We start from the raw sequence: 24,787 nt of genomic DNA, 5'->3' as shown, positions 1-24,787 counted from the left end.
TTTCCACTTGGGGGTGTCCCATCTGTGCTCAAAATGTTTCTGAGTTTGGAGCATTTCGGATTTCAGATCTTCAGCTTGTGGTGGTGTCAGTACTCACATTCCAAGGCTAGCCCATCAAACACACTATATACAATTCATGCAGTGAATAGCCCCATCTACACATACAGTGAGACCCAACAGTGGCTCTAGGAAGCCTGCCTTGAGCACCGAGACCTGGAACAGAGACCCAAGTGAGAAAGGTTAAAGGCCACAGAAGCAGATAGGAAATGAAAATAGTTTTCCTCCAAATCATTAGAAGATAGGTCTGGGGACTGACCTGAGGTGCTTCCATTGGTAAGTGATTACTGTGTAAATACGGAGACCATATAGAAAGCTGGGTGTAGTGACATGCCCCTGTAATCCCAGCACTGGGGAGGCAGAGGCAGAGAGTCCCCGAGGCTTCCAGGCCAGTCAGCCTAGCCAATACAGTGAGCTCCAAAGCCAGTAAGAGACCAACAAGGCAGAGAATGGACAAGGAAAACATCTAACATGGACCTTTGGATTTTACATGTACATGCACATATGTGCACGAAGATGTACACACACACACACACACACACACACACACACACACACACACACACACACACCAATAGCACAGGCCCATCACAACACACTTTCTTCTACTCTCCAAGCCCTGTCCTCTGACCCTGACAGCCTCCCAGATCCCCTGCCCACTAGGTCTCTCAGCACTGGGGAATCTCCTTAGACCAATCTCAGGGCCAGGAGTGTTAAGCAATGCTGGCTTCTGGGCCCCAGCTCTTCTCCACTCTCTGCCTTGCTTTGGCATTGGGTTACCCCAAGAGCAAATTACCCAGGAGCAAATTCAGACGCTAAGTTGAACGGCAGACCCTAGTGTGTGGCCAAGATCCACATCCTTTGACTGAGCAGCTTCTGAATCCAGACAACTCCGGATCCCAGACAACCCCAACTCAACCCAAGTCCTCATCACACAGTTGCAAAGGGACTTGCTGTTTGCTTTGTGTCTGTCACTAATGAGGTCTTCCTTCCCTAAAAGCCTAGAGCCTTGCACCAAACCACCCCACCATGGTACCACTGACGAGGACAGTAGGTGTGAGTGATGACAGCAAACGCCTATGAGGCGTGGGGTGCTCACTGCGAGGGCGTCTAGGACACTCCCTAAAGTGGGCCATTTGTCTTCCACGCTCTGATTCTCTGTATACCTGTCCTTGCTCCCTCTGTCAGGAGAGACTGACTGTAGACAGTCCCAGGAGGAGCACATCCCCTTCCTTAGAAAGCTTTTGCCTAAGGCTTTTGATGTTCCAGTTGGGTCCCTCTCATTGTCCTCGGTGGCACCCATCTCTCTGCCTCGATTTACTTCCCATGCATATGTGCCACTTATGAGGGGCGAGCTCCTGCGAGCAGGTATGAATGAGCTCGCGGCTAGTGAGCCATGCCCGGCATAGAGGCAGTCTAGCAGGGTGAATGTCTGAGCAGAGGCTGAAGCCTGGATGGATTACTCTGCTGGAGCAGCCATGGGCTGGGGCTGGCGGAGGGGGAGAGTAGGGAGCTCTGGAGGTCAACACACCCCACCATGGGGATCCAAGTGCTAGGCCAAGACTGTCTCTAGAGAGGCCTGTGGCTCATGCTGTGTGCAGGCCACATCCCCAAGCTGTGGAAGGTGATTTCACATTTGTAACAATTATTCACTTAATTGGGTTCCAATTAAGTGGGAGAGGGAGCGGGGGCTGTGTCTCTGTGAGTCCTCCTTCCTGCTTGGCACATCAAAGGGAGCACAAGAAGATGACAAATGGCCGTTCTGTGGCGTCTGGAAGAGTTTGCCCGCTGGGAAGGTGGACAGGACTGGTGTCTGCTGTCACCCAAACCTTTCTGGTGCCTGTGTTTGGAATCACACTGGACTCCATCCAGTGCCTATGGGTGCTGGAGCTAGCCCATCGCCCTGGGGCTCACCTCCATTGGAAAACAGAGTGGGGTCTTAGGGAAAGGGAACATGGAGGTCTGCGGATGCTCCCACCAGCAGTGCCCTGTGGGTTCTCAGTGGCATGGTGACAGCAGACTCTGTGCCTGTCTATTGGCTTCAGGGATGTGTTTCAGGGCTGCCAAGGGGTCCTGGGGAAAGTGGGACTCATGAGACCTTAGGAAACCTCTCTACCTTCCTTCATCCAGATGCTGGCTTGTATCTGTGTCACCTGTCCTCTGTGTCTGTGTGTGTTGTATGAAGATGTTATAATATGTTGTGCATCATGGGTGGCATACATCTCCCTGCATAAAATTGTAGAAAAATCACTGATTTCATCCAATCTTATTACATTTCACACAGAGAAACTGGCCTGGGAAAGGGAAAAGGACTTAAGGCTACATGATCATGTCAGGGCTGGCAATATCAGGCAATGGTGACACCTCACAGCAGCAAGTGTGCTGAGCACACCGGAGAGATGTTGGAAGGAGGCCAAGACTGCTCCAGAGCTGCACACCCCTAACCTGGCCCTCTGGTCCCAACAGAGCTGTGGTCATGATGGCATGGGGGGTGGTAGTCTGGACTGACTGAGCCTAGGTCCAAGGCCACAGGGGTGGCTTCCATGCCTCTAGTGTAGGCCCTGCCCCAGGAGAGGCAGGTCACATGTAGGGCCTGGTTCTAGATCTCCTCTAAGGGGATGCGCTTGTAGGAGGAAGTAACCAACCACCGTCTTATTGGGTTTAAGTTCCTCTTCACAAGATGGAATTCAAGCGTGGTACAGTTAACAGAAACAGGAACCCATCCTGGATAGGCCATTGGCCTCAGGGGTGAACCTACTACCTACTATTATTTTGCTAAATGGACATAGTATCTCAAACTGCCTCTAAATATTTATCTTTATACCCATAGAATAGTGCAGCTCTCAGACCTCATCAGCAAAGCTTTATTTTGGAGGCTTTGACACACTGCAGTTACTGGGGAATGCTTTGCAGGGTGAATGAGGATCAAATCATCTAGCATGTGCTTGAGGGAACCAGGGCCTGAGGTCTCAGTCCCGGAACCGGCCTGTGCTGTCTAAGCTATGGTGGAAGAAACCAGGCCCTAGAGGGGATCCCGATGTTCCCCACCCAATCCTTGCCTAGAGGGGATCCCGATCCCTCTGAGAGGTAGGTCCTGCCTTTTCCAGGAAGCCCCTAAACGGACAAGAGGGGCAGTTCCTCCAGAAGAGTGGCAGACCGACAAGGGAGATATACATCCCCGAAGAGATCTGGAGTGGCAGGGACAGGAGGGCAGGGGTGGAGGGGTGGGAGGGGGACTACCTTCTGTCTGATGGTCACCTCCTGCCTGAGGGAGGAGGCACGGTTTGGGCTCTGTGACACCCCGTGGGAAGGAACAAGTGGAGGCAAGAGAGGCATCGGCATTCTGATCAGGCAGCCGGCACTGACATTATTATCTGTTTCTTTTTCTCTTTTTCTTTTCCTTCTTTCCTCTCCTTTCTCTCTTTTTTTTTTCCTACTTAGAGCAATTTACAGAAATCATTTAGGGGCTGTTTCGAGAAAAGATGAAGACTTTTAAAGGCAAGGCCCAGGGATAGTGTTATGCAAACCATCCTGCAGGGCCTTAGAGCAGGAGTGTGATTCTTGGGGTTGGGGCTATAGGACTATGGTACCCTACCACAGAGCAGGGGACCAGAGGGAACAGCGGCAGACCAAGAAAGAGGAAGCCAAGGGGTGAGACAGGGAAGGAGGAAGTAGTCATTCCAAGCCTCAGCTTCCCTTTTTCGTTGAGATGCCCACAAGACACCTACCATCTGCTTCTGGAGCCTTCGCTTCCTCTGGCTCGCTGACTCCCAGGATTCCCCCTTCATAGATTAGAAGTTTGAAGCCGGGGTAAGTAGTGTGTCCCCCAGTGTGGTACAGAGCTGAAACACACCCTGACCCTGACCCCTGACCTCCTCAGAGTACTTACTCCTTTCTGCAGGCTATATGGCGTGAGCAAGCTCCAGACAAAACTAACTCACTCACTCTCTTTCGCTCTCTCTCTCTCTCTCTCTCTCTCTCTCTCTCTCTCTCTCTCTCTCTCTCTCTAACACACACACACACACACACACAGAGCTTGGTACAGAGTCTGGCAGCTGTACCAAGTGCCACCGGCCCTCTCCAAAGCCCAGTTGAGACCAGGTGCTCTGTGGGCACCTCTGCCACCTGGCATTAACTGCACTGCACCAAACCTTCTTGCACACTTGCCCTGTGCCAGCCTGTGGCTGCCATATGTATGTCCGGTGTGTGCTCCATGCTCAGCCTAGAGAAAGCCTTCAACAGCATTAAGTTAACAATAGCTGCCATTTATGGAGCATGTACCACAAGCCAAACCTTCTTCCGGGCCCACATTAGCTCACTTCATTCATTGTAATGACTTCATGAGGATCCTACTGCTAGTACCCCATTATGTAAATGAGGAAACCAAGCACAGAGAAGGTAAGCCGTTTCTCTAGAATCGCACAGCCAGGATTTGCCAGACGAATGTGTGAATGATTAAGTGAAGGAAGGGATAACTTCTCTACCTCCGGCTCCTGTCTCCCATTTAATGACTGGTTTGTTTCTCCGGCAGTTCTCTGGGTAGGCGGAGTTAGAGGACAGGTGGGGGGCCACACCTGCAATGGATCCCTTCCTTTCCTGTTATAGACTCAGAATCCCTGCGCTGGGCCCTGGTCCAGGGACTGGGTACAACGCTCAACAAAACCAATGTGTTTTCTGCTGTCAGGGCCCTCCCTTCAGCTGGGGGCTCAACCCCTCAGCAAGTAGACACATACCTCTGTGCTATGTCGTAGGAGAAATCCCAGCGCTGAGGGAGTGGACAGAGCTGACTAGTGAAGGTTGCGCTGGTAAGACGCACTTGAGAGGTAAAAGGACAGAGGGATCCGAAGACCAAGCCTCTGAGGCACGCTAAGGACAGCTGGGAAGCCAGTGTGACCAGAGCTGAGAGAACAGAGGCAGGGTGGGAAGAAATGACAGTCCCGGCAGGTTTGGGCACTGCTGCTGAGGACTCTGGCTTTCTCTCCTGGTCAGGGGAGGTGACGCTGAGCAGAAGGGTGACGGGCATTTGACCTTCATGTCCAGAATCTGGCAGTGGTTGGGGTGAGGTGCAGGAGCTCCAGGTACAGATGCTTCTAAAGAGGGGTCACCGTCCCTAGCCACCATGAATCACCCCAGCTGGGAAAGGCAGAGCCAGCTCTAAGTGGGCAGGAGATTTTCAAGAGTCAAGAGGAGCTGTTCAGGACTAGTGCGGCCCCCCAAAAGCAGGCCTTGGAAGTGCCTCTGAGGGGAAGAGGTCTTGGATGCACCCAGCCAGCAGGGTGAGACATGTGTGTTTTGGAGCTGGTGTGGGTGCCTGGGGGTGGGGTTCAGAATGGAACTGAGCCTGCTGCTGGCAGAACGGAAGGCCAGAATTCTGAGGCTGTGACCCCGACAGAAGGAAACGGGAACTCCAAACGTCAAATCACAGCTTCCTATGGGCTTCCACGAGGAAACAACCATCGTTTGAACAGATGGATTGGAATATATTGTTAAAATTACTTTGCGGCAGACACACACACACATGGCTTCTGCTATACTACTGTTGGGCAATAAAGTCAGGGGCCCTAAACCCCGCCCCCAAGGCCCTGGGAGGATGGGTTTGATCATCCATGCCATCTCTAGCTGATGGGCAAAGAAAACAGCAGAGGAAGAAGAAAAATGCAGGTGGTGGGGGCAGGAGTGGGCGTGAGGGCCACTGGGACAGGCCTGCGTGGGTTGGCTGCTGAGGGTTCCTTGGTGCCAGTGACTTCACTAAAAACAGCAGCTCCACGACTCTGTCACAAGATCTGTAGGTGCCATGTGGGGCATGTGGCTCTAACTACCTACCTTCAAGGACGCTATAGGGTGGATAAGATTTTCTTTCTATTGTAGACGTGTAGCGGTACACATAAGGGTAATGAGTCCTCAGAGACTCCTTCTGTGTTGTCCCTGTGAGCTTTCAGGCTGCAGGATCAGGGAGACCAGGGCCCTGACTGTGGGGGTGGAGGTCACCCTTTGTCCACCTTGGGGACTGCTTGATAGGGATGTGAATCTCAGAAGGTCAAGGCCCCTGCAGACAAGTGTCATGCTTGTGCTATGGCAGAGTCAGAGGCAGGGACCCGGGCTGCTGCAGAGATCTGCGGGTGGGGGAGAGCACTGAGATAGCTACTGTGGTCCTAAATCCCAACAGCGAGTTGCTAGGAGGCATTAAGGCTTTTAAAAAAAAAGACTCCAACAGAACAAAACAAAAACTCCAATCACTAGACAACTGCTCTCCGGGAAGCCTTTTGGCACATCTTGAACGTGCTTCCTGGCAGGCAGAGGCTTGACTCTGGGCAAGAAAGAAAAAAAGAAACCTGTGTTTACTCAGCCCTGCGGCAGGTGCCTGCTGTTTGTTCTGGGTGCTTCCATGGTGGGCTCTGCCCCTGCACAGCTTCCTGAGAGATGGCTCCATTGCTCCCAGGCTGCAGGTGGGAAAGCTGAGGCTCTGGGGACCAATCTTCCAGAACACCTGACTTCACTGTGGTAGGAAGGGTTGGAACAGACTGGGGTGCTGTGGCATGATCCCAATACTTGCCCACCATGTGACTGGTTCCTGAGGCCCTCCCTGCAGGCCACAGGCTCACAGAAGCCCTGAGTAGCTATGTCTCCTCTGGCTTTGGCTGATGGATGGGGTGTGAAATGAGGCTGGCTGGGCCTCTATCACACCGTGAGGGCAGGTGGGGTCTCTGGAATTGGGTTCTGATGTGTTGTGTTGTCCAGGAGTGTATAATGCAAGTGCCTCCAGGAACTCCGGGCCTTGACAGGTCCATGTCCTGAGTCTTGGGCCACAGGTTCCCCACCTTCCATCTGCACATGTGCAGACCAGCATTTGTAGATAGAGATCCAGCACTTCCAGCTCCCCAGCCAGCCACAGCGGCAGCGCTCACCTACAAATCCGGTTCTAAAAGTGGGCCTTTCACTATCCCAGGTGGTACTAGAGATGACCGCTAACGGCCACTTCCCATGTCAAGACCCACAATTCCAGATGTTAGCACTACAACTTCCTTCCACTCTGGACAGACGTGCAGTGTGTCCCCTGACCTGGCCATTGTTAAGAATGCTGCTTGTATAGCATCGTCCTCCCTCTCCACAACTCTCAATGGCTCCTGAGCACTTCGTGGAACATAAGGTCACAGCTTTGAGAGATCTCTAGACAGAACATCTTGATAAGGAATGGCTATGCACATGCCTATCATGTAGCCTCCCACACTGCTTCCCAGCATGCAGCCTCACCCCCAGGCTCTGAGCAGTAGACCAGTGGCCATCTTGCACTGGTTCTGTCTTCCCTGGGGAAGGAGACACTGACTGCCTCACCTTCAGAACAATGTTCTGGAACCTGACCAGGGCTCCTGAACCACCTCTTCCCAGATGCCTCCCCTGATCTAAGTTACATAATTCCCCCTCCCTTCCTCCCTGCATCGTTCCCAGTTCCTTCCATGGCAGCTCCAATGGTTTGGTGACCATCCTTGCAGACAGGTTTCCTCTCTCTAGAACATCGCATTACAAACCTCTTTAAGAACAGATTAGCACCAGGCGGCGGTGGCGCACGCCTTTAATCCCAGCACTTGGGAGGCAGAGCTAGGCAGATCTCTGTGAGTTTGAGGCCAGCCTGGATTACAGAGCGAGATCCAGGACAGGCACCAAAACTACACGGAGAAACCCTGTCTTGAAAAAAACCAAAAAAACCAAAAAAAAAAAAAAAAAAAAAAAAAAGAACAGATTAGCAGGGACAGACAGATAGCTTCATCTTCACACTCAACATGGCTCCTGGCACACACTAATAACATTAGTAATGATAATATTGACAACCGTCATTTCTGTGAGTTTGTTCTTTGCTGGGTGCGATCTACTGAAAGAGTTGGCATGAAACAACAGCTCATTGAATCATCACAACAAACCCCGCAAGTGGAACGCTTTGATCATCCCCCTTTGCAGATGAGAAGCTTAAGCAGAGAGTGGTTAAGTAACTTGGCCCACATCACACAAGGGGCGACGGAGTCAGGGAGTTTAATGCTGAGCGCAGGGAAAGGGTGGGTGGAGGAGGGAAGCTCTGAATGTCATACCCGCGTGGAAACAGGACAGGGTCCTCTGCTGGCTCCAGGGGATGACTCAATGCCCGATACCAACGGAAGGGCACCATCAGTGCTCAGCAGACAGAGCGATGGCTGCCCAACACAGGCTTGTGGTCAGCAAGGGCTAAAGTCGGGAGTGGGAAGAGAATATACCAGGAAGGGCTGTTAGTGCCCCAGTGGGGGGCTAAGCCCCATCACCGCCTGTCTTCCCTAGCCTATCTCACCCATGCGCTGGCTACTGGCAGTTTTTACCTGTCTGAAAACAGCCACAGAAAATTGAGATCATTTTTCCGCTGTGTTGGCAGCAGAGAAAAATGACCATTTTTTCCTCCAGTGGAAGAGTTTCTTCCCATTAGACAAAGGCCCCAAACACCTATGGCACCAGAGGAAGAACAAGGCAGGAGACAGACGAACCCCCTGGCTGATATACGGGCACCAGGGATAATCAGTAGCTAGTGTCTGGCGGTGGGAGGTTAGGTCAACACCAAGACACTTGCAGGTCAGTGATGAGGCAGGCAGAGAGGTCCCAGAGCAGGTGACCTGGAACCACTGCAGGCTGCTCAGAGACTTAAAGGAAGCAGGCTCTGTAGTCACTGAATGCTGGCAGAGCCTCCACCTCTTGATTACGACACCCCAAATCACTGTGGTATGAAATCAGGCCAAGTGAGTACATGACATGCCCAGGTCCTAGGGAGCAGGGTTTTTGCAGTTAGATAATTAGTCAAAAGATGAGATGTAGAGGAGGAAGGGAATGCTGCATGGCACCCTGGGGTCTTGTGAGGTGAGGACACTGGCATCTGGCCTTCTAGGGATGCCAGGTGGCTCCTCTCTCTGTCAGACCCCAGTCTTGCGGGCCTCCCACCTTCTCAAGTGGCCACGCCTACCCAGGGTTCTTCACCATGCTTCCTCTGTGAAGGCTTGTGGATACTGATGGTCTCACTTTCATCTCCTCACTCCTTGAAGCTGATACTTAATGATGGATGCCCCATTCAGCCGGAGCTCACTTTGCTATGACAAACCGCTCAGCCGCTCTCGAACTCCCTACACTCCCTGCAGGACTTTGGCCTGTGACAAGCACAGAATACTTGATGAATGTGTGTACTCCTAACCATGGCCTGACTGTGCCCAAGGACAGCTATCCAGCAACCTGAGGAGTTCACGCCAAGACTGTTTGGGATGATGCCCGGCCCCATGCATTGTAAGTAAGTACCAACTGAATACTTTCTGAGTGCTGAAGATGTGGATATACACAAGGGTTTGTGCACTGGTTCATTTAAACAATCATCAAATATCCACTGCGCGCCAGGATGCCTCTGGGGACATAAGGATGACAATGGCAGGGAAGGGGTCATATGGCATCCTGACACATTTATGATCATGGCTAGGAGGGAAGCCAGGAAGTGTGCCATTCAAATGGCAGGCCAATCAGTATGGGTGGCAGTGTTAGTGAGTCCTCTGGTATCTGAGAATCAGGGTGGATGTCCTGGTTAGTTTTATGTCAATTTGACACAAGCTACAGTTATCAGAGAGGAGGGAGCCTCAATTCAGAAAATGCTTCCATAGGCAAGCCTGTGGGGGAATTTTCTTAATTAGTAATTGATGTGCGAGTGCTCAGCTCACGTAGATGGGGCCACCCTGGGCTGGTGGTCCTAGGTTCTATAAGAAAGCATGTTGAGCCGGGCGGTGGTGGCGCACGCCTTTAATCCCAGCACTCGGGAGGCAGAGGCCGGCGGATCTCTGTGAGTTCGAGGCCAGCCTGGGCTACCAAGTGAGTTCCAGGAAAGGCGCAAAGCTACACAGAGAAACCCTGTCTCGAAAAACCAAAAAAAAAAAAAAAAAAAAAAAAAAAAAAGAAAGCATGTTGAGCAAGCCATGTAGAGCAAGCTAGTAAGCACTCTGCATCAGCTCCTGCCTCTAGATTCCTTCCCCATTTAGGTTCCCATCCTGGCTTCCTTTGGTGATGGAGAGCAATATGGAAGTATAAGCCAAATAAACGCTTTCCTCCCCAACTTGCTGTTCGGTCATGGTGTTTCATCACCGCAATAGAATCCCCAACTAAAGCAGTGGCTTTCTGGGTGGAAGGAGTGGATTGCTCTCTTTTGAAGACTAGGTTGAGGAGAAGGAGGAAGAGTGTCCTAGTCAGAGGGAATGACGTGAGCGAGAGAGAAAGTCATTAAGAGACTGGACACACCTAAGAGATCAAGGGAGAGAGGGACTCTCAAGCAGCCTAGTGGATTCACAGGCTCCCACTTTCTCTGCCCATGCTATTGCTGTCCCTGATGGGAACAGAGCTCCAGAGACAGTGTTAGAAAGCCTGGCGTTAGAGCTGGCATGGCCAGAACTGCCCACAGGGAAGCGGCTTCACATGATGGCCACCTGGCAGCACAGTGGGATCACTGATCCCAAGTGTAGGTAGGTGGGAAGGAGTCTTGTGTTCCTGCTCCTCAGGGTCCACCGTGTTCATGTTTGGGATCGGTGTTGGAGATGTCTGAGAATCTCAACCATCGTAAGAGCTACCCATCCATCCTGATGTCCCTGGGCACGTCATTCTCCTAGGCCCAAAGACAGGGCCAGGTAAATAAAGATAGGCTGACAGGCTCTACAAGCCAAGGATGTAACTTACCAGCTCTTTGACCTGAACGGGGAAAGCCATGTGAGTGAAGACAGCAAACTACTCACCTACTCTCATGAACCAAAAAATTTGAGGGAGAGAATGCAACAGGCAGGACTCAGGTTTGATAAAAAGGGGGACTTTCTAAAAGCAGATAATTTCCTAAATAATTTAGTGCAAAAAGCAAAAACAAAAGATTTTCTTCAATTACCTTTTCTACTCTTGCCTCTTTTTTTTTTTCCAGCAAATTACTCATTTTTGCATCCATTCATTCATGCAACATGTATTGAGTTATCTAGGTAATTGCTTCCATTTCCCACTCACCCTGCTGGGTGCTGAGAGCCAACAAGGCCTGGTGTGTTGTTGTTGTTGTTGTTGTTGTTGTGGTGTGTGTGTGTGTGTGTGTATGTGTGTGTGTGTAAGGAAGGGGAGCCAAAGGGACAAAGGATAAGACATGGCAGTGACTTATGGGCTCCGAGGCCGTGGGTGACGGGCTACCCTGAATGCTGGCTTGCCTCTGCTGCCCCACTGGCCTCACCTGTCCCCTCTCTAAAGTCCCACTTATCCTCCGTTGACAACATTTGGCTGGCTGAGTACTGGTGCTGTCTTGGGTGGGTATGTGGCCCAACCATGGGCACGGCGAGGCAGAGCACAGACAGCTTGAACTGATGGCCAGGCATGCCCACTTTGCTTTTCAGCTCAAAGGACAGAGCAGGAAAATAGAAAACGACATTTATTTTCTTAAAAATACACACGCACACACCTGGCTCATTAATTTCTTATTAAAATTCCGTGTTGAGCTCAAGAAGGAAAGGAGGGAGGATTGCCAGGGATGGGGCAGAGGAGCAGGGAGGGCAATCAGAGCCACGTGCTGGCATTTGTTGCCGGTGGAGGGGTGGAAGTGGAGGGGCAGAGAACTAGGAGGTTAAGAACGGTGGAGGAGGAAGAAGAACTCAGGAGGAAAGGACTTCCCTGGGCCAAGGTATCCTGAGTGCCCTGCAACCCGCAGACTCTTGAGTCCAAACTGCCTTACAAAATTGTTTTTGTGGTGCTGGAGGGAGCCACACCTATGGCCCTGCACAGGGTAGACAAGCATTGTGCCCTAGATTTCTCTTTGACTTTTTTGAGACAGTTGTCCAAGCTGGCCTTGAACTTGATCTGTAGCCCAAATAGGTCTTGGATTTGGGTTCCTCCAATCTCAGCCCTCTAATAAGCTGGACTGCTGATGAATCTGGATATAAAGTGCCTTGAGGGAGAACAAGGTGGGGAATCTTTGGGCTTTGGGGCTGGGCTGGGAGGTCCAGCAGGGAGTGAGACTCAGCCCTGAGATTCTATCGGCTGCCCTGTGGTATGTGACCAGGGGTATTAGGGAAGGCTAATTAGGACTGACTGTCAGGATGGCTGACCACCGTGGGCTAGCTTGGGACATGCAGAATATCTTGGGATGGCAGAGGTAGCAAAACCTGTCTAGGGGCTTTGGGCTAAACCAGGAACCCCATTTAGGCTCCAGGGACAGTTTAACGTTCAGCATTATCTTGCTGCATGAGTTCCAGGCCTTTTTCTGCCATGTTTGCTTCCTCGTCCATGCATACTAGAAGGCTGGATTTGGCTATCCTGGGGTCTCCTCTTCCAGTGTTGGAAGCTGACAAGGCCAGACCCTGCCCAGGCTGGTGGGCCATATCCTGATGGCTGGAGCCTGTGCTTGTAGCCTCCTGCCTACCCCCGGCCCCGGAAACCTCATGGGTGCCTTTTGAGGGCCTAGTCCCAGCCCTGGCCTTCCACAGAGCTTCATGTAGCTGGAGCCCAACACCCCGCCGTCCTCAGGCTGCATTCCAGCAAAGCTCATTTTCTGCCACCAAGTTTAGAACACACCCCCACCTACTGGCCTCACACATTAACAGAGCTGAGCTCCACAACCACCACCGACCGGCCTTCCTACCGGCCTGCTGCCTGCCCAGTCCTCCAGAGAGACACAGTAGGGGTGGGTAGACACAACCTGCAGGAGAAAGTCTTGGGGTGTGTCAGACAGCCTGTAGCCTCCCAAGACCATGGCCCAGTGTGCCCCCTGGGAGGTACAGCCTGAAGGAGTCACTCAAGGAGTATGGCCTGGGCCTGCTCCTGCTTCCTCCCCTCTTAGAGGCTGAGCCTGTCTCTTTCCCTGCCCTCTTCCGTCCTTACCCCACTGAGCCTGCTTCCCCTCACCCATGACTTCTGACCCACTTGCTGTGTGTGTGTGTGTGTGGCACTGGGGATGAGGGTAACCCGAGAGTGTGTGTAAGCCCCAGGGCTGGGGTGAGGGGCTTAAGGCCTGTGGATAACATCTTTGAACTGGGCACAAAAGCAGCCAGCTGGAAGTGTCAGGAGAGCATTCAGGAAAAGGGCTGAGGAGCTGGGATGGTCTAAGAGTCCCTGGCGAAGGTGCTGTTGAATCTGGGCTTTGAAGGCTGGGTAAGGGTTTCTGGAGGCAAGGTGCCGACTCCGGAGAAGTGAGACAGGGCTCGCGTAAGGCACACGGAGGGAGGAAGGAGAGACGTCGAGAGTACTATGGGGGAAGATGCACACTGGAGCAAGATCAGGAGGGACCCTGATGCCAGGGCAGAGATTTGCTCTTTGGTCCCATAGGCAATGGGCAGCCAGTAGAGGTTACTAAGAGAGCAGACCCAGTCAGCTCTCCAACAGGTTCAGCCACCACCCTGATCCCCTAGACTCCTGCTCAAACTAAAAATAAAGGATTGTCACTCAAAAGACAGATACTAGAAAACGACCTCCTTAGCTCTTCGAGGCTGGAAACAGGGCAAGAGAGAGCCAGACACCCCACTCTGCCCACCCTGCAGGGCTGAGCTGGGCCTGGAAGGGGTGTGGTGCTCTGTCCATACAAGGGCTCTGCTCGACTATCTGGCAGCTTGTGAGGAAGGGACTTGCGGGCCTGAGACCACATGCTGTGGCTGGGGGGAGGGGGACATGCCACTAGGGAGGCAGCCCAAGGTCACCCTGCCCAATGGCGCCATAGTCAGACAGAAGCCCAGGCTGCTTGGCCTCCAGTCTGGCTGTGTGGTCAGAACCCTGTGGCCTCAGTCGCCTGCCAGGCATTGTATACTGCAGCAGTGCCCCCCACCCCCACCCCCTGCCTCCCAGCAATCTAGAACAGCCCTGAAAACCTATTGAAAGTTGGCCTAAGTGACGGTAAGTCCATGTACCTTCCTCAAACGGGGGGGGGGGGGGGGGGAGGCGAAGGGGGCGCTGGTAGGAGAGGTCCTAGGCAGTCCTGCAGGATGAAGGCCTGGAGCTCAGACTAGCTTCATTTTTACAAGATGCATTTCTTTCATTTTGCTCTTGCTTGTTGGGTTGTGTCCAAGTTTTAGAAGTAAAACTGAGGCATGGGTTGACAAAGAGACATCGGAGCTCAGAGAAGGACTCAGAAAGGGAGCCGGGAGCGGGGACAATAGGGCGCTGTCCACCTCCTCCACTGTCTTCTTCCCACAAGTCAGCCCTTAGTCCGAAGCATCCAAGGACCGTGCTAGCATTGTGTGCAGACAGGTTAAGGACAGCAGTCCTTGCTCAGAGCTGCTGGGCACCCTGGGCCCAGAGACAGCATGGAGCCCTAGCTAAGGCTCACAGCAGGCAGGACACTCCAGAAGGCCTGCCTAGGGCAGAGGCTTAGGAAGCAGACAGCTCTGGCAGGCCAGGAAGGGGAAGAGATCTCTACCGCCAGGCCAGAGAATATGCAATGGGTAGCAGGGACACAGACAGCAACTGAGCTGCCCAGGGGCCAAGGCTGAGCTCGTAATGGAACTCAAGCAGAGGTTAAGAGCCATTCCTAAACAAAGGCCTGCTAGGTTGAGTTCCTGGTCACCACCAGCCCACACAACTGTCTTACCCTTACCCACTGTCAATCTCTCCCAGGGATGAAGGTTCTTCTCTGGCTGCACCCCTAGGTCCCCCGCTATACCCTATTCCTGCTAGCCATTGCCTGCTCACTGCTCCCGTGAAAAAACAAGAGACTAGCAATCTCCATTGAACCACAGGCAAAACAGCTCACCCCACAGCAGGAGGAACCCAGCCACCAGAGGGTGCGGGGGTCAGCTTGTTCCCCTCTGCCTCCTTGCCCTCGGACCCTACAGTTTCTAGAAGCCATACTTTCTTAGTCTTTCAACCTTGAGAATGCACCCTGGTCGGAGGGAGCAATGCCTCTGGTTAAAGACCTTGGGTGGGTTCACAGCAGGGCTCAATCAAGCTCCCAGGGACTGCACAGATTCGGCAAAAGCTGACCACCACACATGGTGGGTTCTCTAAAACCTCCAGATAGCCAGCTCCACCACGGCCCACTCCAGTTCTGTCCTTGGCTCACCCCTCAAAGCGGGGCATCAGAGTCCCCTACCGGTATCAGGTCCTTTGCTGGTTAAAAAAAATGTCCTGGGTCAGTTGCTTCCACGTTGGGCGCAGCAGAGGGCTATACCCTCTCCAGCTTCCACAGCTCCCTCCCTCCCGCCTAGGTCAGCGCCCCTCGCCTCCTGGAGCATCTCCAGCTTGCGGAAGCTGCCACAGCGTCCTCCTGGCTCATCTGAGTTCCCACTCTGGGTGGGGAAGGCTGTCCTGAGACACCCACCCCCTCCCTCTCCAACCTGCATCCTCGCTGTCTCACTGCCTGGGTGCGCCACCCCAGGCCCCTCCCTCCGTCACCCCTTTCCAGCGGAGCCCGGAGCCCTGGGCGAGCCTGGGGAGCAGACGCAACAGATTGCAGAACGCGGGAGCGCGGCCCCGTTGCCTCCGCGCGCCGCCAGTCTCCCGGCCCGTGCCCGCTGCCCAGACCCCCGCCCGCCTTGCTCCGCGAGCCGGCCGGCCATTGAGATGCAGCTCACAAGCCTCCCGGGCCCCTACCGTGCGCGTCCCTGCCCGAGGCCCGACGCAGGAAGCCAGGCAGCGGGCCGCACGGCCCCGCACCCGCCTGCGCGCCAGGGCCGGGAAGCCGAGATCCCGTGGGTCCCAGTAGTCCCCAGCCTCGCGGGCTGCACGGGGAGACGTGGCCGGGTGCAGGGGACCCAATCTAGTTGATCTCTGGCATCCCTTTAGACATCCGTGGGCGGACACGCCCCCAGGGTCTCGGGTTGGACCCTGCATTCTAACTCGGAGACCACGGGAAAGACCCCCTCCTCCAATCTCCCCTGGACCGACCTAGGTAGGTCCCTTTAGCAGGCTCCCGCGGCAGCCGGGGACGCCGTGCTGGTAGCGCCGGCGGAGAGTCCAGGGGAGCAGTAGGATGAGGGTGCTCCTTCCTCCGATTCTCCCTCCGCCCCCTCCAGGGGCGCCCGCCGCATCTTTACCCCGAGTCTGCGCCGCGACACTTACCGTGGGCGAGCAGCGCGGAGAGGCAGAGCAGGGCGGCGCCGTGGCGGCCCGACATCCCTGGGGCCATGGCAGAGCTGGGGGCAGGAGGGGTCCTAGGAGGCAGCGGTCCACGGCGACTTGGTCTCAGGCTGGGCTCGGTCGCCTCCAACTCACCGTGGAGCCCAGCTGTCTCTGCTGAGGCTTCAGGGGCCAGAGAGCGCAATTTGGGGACACTTTGAGGGGAGGGGGCGTCCCGGGCGCCACCGGCTACACCCTTGGAGCCAGTGGGGGCGCAGCTCCGGGCCGGAGAAGTCTCCACCTCCCGGGGCTGGTGCCCCCTGCAGGATCTGAGAGGCGAGGGGGGAGCCGCACGTGCGGTCCCGGGGCCCAGTGGCCACCGGCGTCCCGGGGTCTGCCGAGAGCTGCGTGCCGAAACCCTTGGTCTCGCCGCGCCTCTCCGATCCGTACACGCTCGAAGGTGCAGATCCCCAATGCGAGCCCGGATCGCTTTGGTTTCGGTGGTAACCCCACACACACAGCGCAGCTTTCTTCTTCCTCCAAGCGCCCTGCAGCAGCCCGGAAAATCCCAGGTCGGGAGCAAACGAACGATTTCTTTCGCAAAGAAAGAGAAAATCCAGGCAACTTTAATCCATCCGGGGAAGGAAAAGTTTCCTTGCAGGGATGAGACAGGCGACGCAGGTCGCCACCACCCTAGGCGACGCCCAAATAGAACGCCTGAGGTGGGTGACCAGATGTTTGTCCCTTCGCAGAGCTCGGTCTTGGACTCCAGCGTGCTCTCTCCAGTCTCGACTCAGGTCTGCGCTAGCACAGGCCGACTCGGCGCCGCCTGGCCGGGCTGGGGCTCGATGGCTGGAGCAAGGGTGGAGCTCTAGGCACCCGCTGCCCCATAGAGATGGGGCTTGGAGAAGCGAGGGAGCGGGAAAGCCAGCTAAGGCGCCCCAGATCGAGCCATTTCTTCTCGGAGCGTCTCCTCCAGGATCCAGCCCGTGAGCGTTGTAGGATGGGAAAAGGAGGTGGTCAGCCCGCGGCAGCACTGGGCTACCCTCTCTCTCCTCTCGGGTGGGATGTCGCTGTCTCAGCAGAGAGGTGCCCTGCCCTGCCTCGCACCGCTCCTCGCCTTCCCTGGGGGGACCTGCACAAACCTTGAACTTTTCCGGGGTTCAGAGTCTCCGACGCCTCGTCCTCCCCATCACCCCCGCCTTGCCCCTGGACACCCGCTTGCCCGTTGCCTTGGTGCGGCAGGGAATAGGCTGTAGCTCTTTCGGAGTCAGTTTGGGCGAGCGGATCGCCGCTCCAGTCCCGGCTGCGGATGGAGAGAAGCGGGAGCGCGGCCAGGGGGCTAAGGCATCCGCACCTGCGCGGCCCCTGGCCGAGGAGGCAGCAGCTGGTGCCTAGGAGGCCGAGCGAAGAGAAAGATGCCTGCAGCGGGGCCAGCTCTCCTTGGACGTGGGGTGGGGGGAGAAGAAGAATCAAGGAGCAGGGAGAAAAAAAAAGAGGCGGGGGGAGCCACAGTTGCCCGAAGCAGTAGCCACCGCCTCCACCGCGCTCCTCCGTAAATGATTCCAGAAAGAGACACACACACTGATGCTCGCCACCCTCCTCCTCCTCGGTCCGGCATTCAGCGCCCACCCGGACCGTAGCGGGCAGGCGCCCAGCTTGGCGCGCTCGCTCCCTTCTCCTCCCTCCCTCCCTCCCCTCCCAGATTCCCCGTGATCACGTGGCCCCGGAGCGCGCGGCCCACGGCTCGCGCGCCACGGAGACTCCCCCCTCCTCCGGCTCCCCTGTCTGTCCACGTGTCCATTCCGCATTCCCAGCCTGGGGGCGCGCGCGGCTCCTTAATGAGAGTCAGCCCAGGGCTGGCCTCGCCGTTCAGTTCTGCTCCGCTTTACATTTAAAAAAATTTTTTCCTTAGCGATTCAGGTTGGTGCTGGGATCCGAGTGGGGCCGACCCGCTGCTGCGACTGCGGTTCTCCTGGGTAGACGCCACCACAGACGCCGCCGATGTCCCTTTTCAAAGGATGCCAGCTCCCCGCCGGGTGCCGGAGATGTTTTCAGCGGTTCTACCCGAGGCGCGGGTAGGGGGCAGCCTCCCACAGCCTCTGAGTCCGAGTAGGTCTCTGCAGGGCACCCGGTGGGAATCAGCTTTGCTGCCGCGCCCAGCTCCTCTGGTTGGAGCTCCTCGGGCGGGGATGAGCAAGGGGCGCCGCGCCGCTGGGGGCAGAGGAGGGATTTGCCTCTGCCTACAGGTTGTTTTTCCAAGCCTCTGGAGGGCTTGGAAGGATATGAGAAACTGTCCCTCTGTACTCCACCCAGTCATCAGCTGAAGAGGGAGGGGTGTGGGGGCGTTCATTCACTCCCACCACCGCACCTCTTCCATTAGAACGCAACCCAAATCAGACTCGACAGTCAACCGTCAGTCGGACATGGGATCAATGGCAGTGATCTGACAGAATTATTGGATGTCATGAGGGGATCCTGAGAGGTTAGATCTCAATCGGCCCTATTCGGGAGGGGCAGTCTCCAATCCCATGGGCATAGCCAATATGAGAGGATGGAGCTTTTAAGTCATCCTTCTATACCAGATAGAGTATGGGGCTATGGGGTCAGAGCAAAGTTGGTGGACGCTCTGCCCACACCTTGTCTGCCATACTCAGGTCCTAGTCCTACAGATCCTGTGAGTTACCTTTTCCTCCAGAAAGGGCCATTTTGGGGGAAATGGGCTTGAATGGCTATGGGAACCCTCTTCCTCCTAGCCGCTGATTGTCCCTGTTTGGGATTCCTATTGGAACCTGCCTACCTCTTCTTGCCCCTCCCCCATGGCTGTCTGATTGGACTCAGGGGTGCACTGGGGAGGGCTAACAGGCTCATTGGAGGCCCTGGGGACAGACCATGCTGGAGTAGTCAAAGAAGATCATTCTCATTAGGTCCCTAATGCCTGGTGGCAATTAATGTCACCTAAGGGCTTATTAACCATCCCAAGGAGAGGCAAGCCAGCAATCAGCTGCATGTGCCCGCCTCTTCTCCTCTCTCTCTCTCTCTCTCTCTCTCTCTCTCTCTCTCTCTCTCTCTCTCGTGTGTGTGTGTGTGTGTGTGTGTGTGTGTGTGTGTGTGTGTGTGGTGTTGGGGTGAGGAGTACAGGATCCACTCCTGAGGTAGGGGATGGTTCTGTGAATACAGGAATACATGCCAGGCCTTTGTCCTGGCTCACAAGTGCAGTGGGGACCCAGAACTTAGAGATGGCCAGAGGAAAGAGACACACTTCCCCCAAGATGCTGTCTAGGTTGCTCTTCTCCACAGCTTCTGTATCTAACTCAGGAGTCAGAGAGGCTGAGGGCTCACCCTACTTTCCTGGCCCTAGCTGGAAATAGCATAGTATTCTGGGCAGGTTGCCAGTGACATGGACATTATGGATTTTTCTTTACCCTAACTCAGTTTGGCCACAGGTGTCATGGGGCCAACCACGAGGGAGGGAGTGTTAGTTCTTGTTCCCCTAGACCTTCTGTTCTAGACAGGAAGGAGGATGCTAAGTGTATGAGCTAGACAGTGGGGATACCTGATCATACTTGCTTTTTACTCCTGGAGAAGATGGAGGCTGTCTCAGGAAGGCTGAGGGGTCCTGTCATCATTTTTGTGTGTGTTTGTGTGGGTATACATAGGCCTATGGAAACCAGAGGTCAATGTGAAGTCTCTTCCTCAATCTCTCTCTTCATCATCATCATCATCATCATCATCATCATCAGTCTCACACTAAATGTGGAGCTCACTGTTGAGGCTAGACTGACTGGCCAACAAACACCAAGGAGCCGTCTCTGCCTCTTCTACATGGGGGTTAATCGACACACTCCGCTCTGCCTAACTCTTAGACATTTCCCGTTGATCTGAACTCAAGTCCTCATGCTGTTGCACGTACATTACTGACTGACCTATCTTGCCGGTCCATGGTCCTGTCATCATCATAGAGTGGAGTTCTTTAGCCCTATTCTTTTCCTGCCTACTATGGGGATATGCCCTTCATGGGCCAGAAACTGCCTGTCAGGTCCCCAAATGCCACATGTCCCTCTTCTCCACCTCAGGAGTGAAGGACTGTTTACTTCATCCGGAAAGAAAACTACCCAAAGAATCCCAGTTCTGCTGCTTGGGGACTTCTCATCTTGGCAGCCACATTCCGGGGTTCAGGGAAGAAGATATTGGAGTAAAATAGGTTTATCCAGGTGTCCCTGTCCCAACTTCCCTGGAGAGAGATTAGTACCACTGCCCTCTCTGTCTTTCTGGACCATGTGACAAGCTGCTCTTGGTCTCACCAAAAAGTCTTGGTCATGGGTTCCTGGTGAGCCGTGCCACTGGGACATAGATGGCAGAGGTCAGGTGGGGTGGAGGCTGGAGAGAGGGCTGGTATGCATAGGTGTGTCTGGCCCAGGCACATCTTGTTTCCTTCTTGCTTTTCCTGCCTGAGTATCTTTCTGGATGGAGCTTTGGCAGTGGCTGGGGCTGTCTGTGTTGCCAGCTCCTTTGAGATGCCTGGAACAGATAACAAGGAGTAGGGGGAGGGTAGTAGTAGGGAGGGCGACTCTGCCCCAGCACCCTGTGCAAGTGCTCTTCAAGACCCAGTCCCGAGCCAGCACGGCTTCCTCTCTGCCTAAGGAGCCCCTTTGAGTGTGTCCTGGCTTTCCGAATGCCCACCACTAAGAGGATGCAGGCCAGGGCAGGCATTCTCAAGAGGGTATTCCTGGGACCTCCTGGGAATCCTCTTCAGAGTCCCTAAGTTAGCCCTCATTCCTGTTATTGCAAACATCACAGCCTGTTAACTCTGCCATTCCATTTTATTGACTATTGACTTTGTGACTGTGTGGTGTGTGCACATGCATTGGGTACACTTACCCCTCAACCCTGTGTGTGTGTGTGTGTGTGTGTGTGTGTGTGTGTGTTTGTGTGCACGTGCAGCCCATGTAGGCTGCAGGTTGAGTTTAGGCATCTTCTATAGTGCTCCAGATTTATTTATTTCCTTCCTTCCTTCCTTCCTTTTTTTTTTTTTTTTAAATTTGGGAAACAGGGTCTCTCACTGAACCAGGAGCTCACTGTTTCAGCTAGACTGGCTGACCAAGGATCCCTGCAATCCACTTGCCTCCATCCTGCCCAGCATCAGGCTTATAGATACACATTGGCCACTCCCAGATTTTTACATGGGGATCTGAACTCAGGTTCTCTGCACAACATGCACTTTAGCCACTGAGCCATCTCTCCAGACAGGAGCAAATCCCTTTCATTGAGTGTTGTGCTGGGGCTCAGAATGAATAGGCTGAGCAAGATAATACCCAGATGGTAGAAGTTAGAGAGCCTCCAAAAACTCATCTGGGACCCAGTGGCAATGAAACCTAATAGCAGGAGTGCTCCTGATGTGCCAGGCACTGTGCTTGGGATTTTGCATGCATTATGTGGGTCCTTGCCACACCCCTGTTAAATACATACTGTTAATATTGCCATATCCAATTGAGGGTCAGAGAAGGGACGTTTCTTGACTAGGGTCACTCGACTAGAAAGCAGCACCAAGCCAAATGTGTGATTCCGGAGATCAGATATGTAGTCCGTCTGATCATTTCACTCCACTGGGCTCCATGGACAGCAGGCTGCTGTCTCTCCCTGGCTTGTGCTTATGGCCAGGAGGGTTCTAGGAATACACAGAACTTCAGTCCAGAGAAGCCGCTGGGGCAAAGGAAGTTGGTTCTGGGGTCTGGGAGCAAGGGACAGCTGTTTCCTGTGGCCCTTTCCACAGCAGCTCAGCCTGTCATACCCCTCCACACCCCCAGCACTGACTCACAACTAAGCGTTCAATCTGTGTGGAGTCTAGCCCATGGTCACATGTGCAGAGGATTATCACCACCATCACCCAGCCTCTGGCCTGCAGGCACTTCACCTCCCCATGCCTGAGGGGCTCCTAGCTAAGATTCCAGGGCCATTACTAATCTCTGTTCAGGAGGATGTCAGCAGCTAATTGCAGAGACTGCTTCCAGTTCTGTAAGGCAAGGCAACTTCCTAGTCCCTTCCAACTTCTGTAATAAAATGTCACCGGCTAGGTGAATTAAACACATTTACTTCTCTTGCTGAAGGCTGGAAGTCCAATATGAAGTGTTGGCAGGGTTGCATCTTTGGAGGGCAGATGGAGGTCTTCTGTGTGGTCATATGGCCACTTCCCTGGGCTCATGAACCCAGTTTTTTTTTTTATTATTTTAATAGAGACACCAGTCCTTTGGGTGAGAGCCCCGTGCCAAAGGCCTGCCATTTCAACTTACGCACCTGTTTAGAAACCTTGTCTCCAAATACAGTTGCATTCTGTTATTTAGAGGCAAAACTTCAATGTGTCAGTTTTAAGAGTTTACAGTTTAAGCCAGGAGGTGGTGGCACATGCCTTTAATCCCCCCGCACTCTGGAGGCAGAGCCAGACAGAGTGCGAGTTCTGTGAGCTCGAGTCCAGCCTGGTCTACAGAGCGAGATCCAGACAGGCACCAAAGCTACACAGAGAAACCCTGTCTTGAACAAACAAACAAAAAAAAGAGTTCACAGTTTAGCTCCTAACAGCAACTGTAACTCATCATCCACACTGGGGTGTTTTTGAGAGAAGAGGAGTACTAAGAATGATGGTCTCAGAGCAGCAGCTATACATGACACCACATGAGCAAGGAAAGCAGAGAGCTGGCTCCTAACATCAGGCCCCATCACTCACCTGGTGGCCTTGTTTTAAGCCCCAGTCCTTCCCGTGTGCTGAGCATTTTGCCCTGCTCTCAGTTTATCCCTTCCTAGTCAGTCATCATCACTACCTGGTGAACCCTAGCCCCACCCCCACCAAACATAGTGTCATGTGACCAGTTGAATACTCTAGATCAGAATCTGCCTTCTTATTTTGTTGTCATCCCCCCCCCCCCCGAAAGCTGGGACTGCATCGAACGGCTTTGTACAGGCCAGGCTAGTGCTGTACCACAGAGCTCAAGCCCCAGCCCTCTTTATTTTTATTTTTAAGGACAAGAAAACCAAGATGCACAGAGAGCTAGTGATGAACCCGAAGTCCCACAGTATTTACTTAACAGTCAAGGGATCCCTACAAGAGGATGAACCCTGGCTCCTGCTCCTCAAATGAACCCATTGTGACACACTGGTGCTCCTGCCTGGCTTAGCCACACAACAGACCTTCCCCGGGTAGCATGAGGCTCCCCGTCTCATTATTCTAGGTGCAGCCCTGACTCAGTTCAGATCTTGGACTGAAACACCAATAGTTTGTTTGCACAGACTCACTCTGGGTGTGTCTTCCTCTGTGAAGCCCTCCCACTCATTGCCCAGGCTCTGCCCTATGCCATGCATCATCTAAGGCCCCATGCTTCCTACAGTGGCGTGTCTTTGGGGTTGCATTGATCTGTCTGACTTTCCCTGCAGAGAGGAGATCCAGGAACGTAGGCCATCTGTGTTGTTCCCCACGGGGTGTCTTTTGCCTGATGTTTCAGTCAGTGGCCACTAAGTTATTGAACTGTTACTGCCCCGCCCCAGCATGTGTTCAGAGCTTCAATAGATGTGAAACATGGTCGCTGCCCTTAAGGGACCCACCCAGTGAAGGCACTGCACCCCAGAGTTTCGTTGTTCTTGGCAGTGAGTGCCACTTCAGAGGGAAGTCCAGAGCCCTCAGGAATCAGGCAGCTGAGGGAAGGCTTCCTGGGGGAGGTGGCCTGACACTTCACTGAAGGAAGGGTGAGTTGACATGGGAAGGCCTGGCAAAGAGAGGCAGTGATACCAGAAAGAAAAAAAAAATCAGTTTTTTTTTTTCAAACAAGAGCTTGGGGGTTCCAGAGAGTTCTCAGAACTGAGAATTTCATCATGCCTGGGGCCCTGGACTGAGTGGAGGGGACAGGAAGCTGAAGAAGCCAGCAGATGTGAAAATTTGTGCCTATGAGAACTGTACAGTTGGAATGATCACATTCAGTCACATAGAACTTCATGAAGAAGGACAAAGGCATCAGGATGCTTACATAGCACCAACATGACATGTGTGAACATGTGTACATGCATCCACCCTCAATATATAGCACATATATCCTCTTTGCAAAATGAGGTACCCCCAGAGCCATCTGTTTAAAGACCCTAGATTTTCCTAGAATCTTCACTTTGTTCCTCTCTTCACATTCACTCCTTCCAGCCCCTATCCATGCCTGGCTGTCCCCTCCCTTCCTCCCTTGAATACACATGGCCAGTAAGCTGGGACCACCCTGGGCTCCCAGCCAAGAAAGGATTTGGATTTGGGCCAGGCAGGCTGGACTCTGGGCTCCCCATTTCCTTCCCACTCTGCACAGCCTCATTTAATTCCAAGGCAAAGTGGTGGTCGTGTGTGTGTGTGTGTGTGTGTGTGTGTGTGTGTGTGTGTGTAAAACAGAGATAGACAACACTGTGTGTATGGGGGACAGAGAGGAGACACATGCAGAGAACACTGTATGTATAAGAGAAAGAGACAGAGACACACAGAGAGAACTGTGTGTGTGTGTGTGTGTGTGTGTGTGTGTGTGTGTGTGTGTGCATGTGTAACAGAGAGACAGAAAAAACACCCTATCCATGTCCCAGCCCAGCAGCTAAGTAGCAGTTAACCCTGAGAGAGGAAGAGCAGGAGCCTCGGGTTTCACCATAACCTCCATTGTTCCTGTGCCTCAAG

The 24,787-nt window shown here is 53.7% G+C and overlaps 1 protein-coding gene across 1 annotated transcript in view; it reads right to left on the bottom strand.

Annotated features, from left to right (window-relative positions):
• The window catches only part of Tmem132e (transmembrane protein 132E), a 55,231-nt gene extending 39,060 nt beyond the window's left edge, over window positions 1-16,171 (bottom strand). Inside the window, exon 1 of the mRNA XM_059269576.1 lies at window positions 16,105-16,171. Within this exon, the coding sequence (XP_059125559.1) occupies window positions 16,105-16,171 (67 nt within the window). The remainder of the gene's footprint in view (window positions 1-16,104) is intronic.
• Between the last annotated feature and the right edge of the window lie 8,616 nt (window positions 16,172-24,787).

The sequence above is a fragment of the Peromyscus eremicus genome, chromosome 8a, assembly GCF_949786415.1.
Source record: "Peromyscus eremicus chromosome 8a, PerEre_H2_v1, whole genome shotgun sequence".
Classification (NCBI taxonomy): Eukaryota; Metazoa; Chordata; class Mammalia; order Rodentia; family Cricetidae; genus Peromyscus; species Peromyscus eremicus.
The sequence above is the reverse complement of the archived record's forward strand: the minus strand, read 5'-3'. Positions and strand labels throughout refer to the sequence as shown.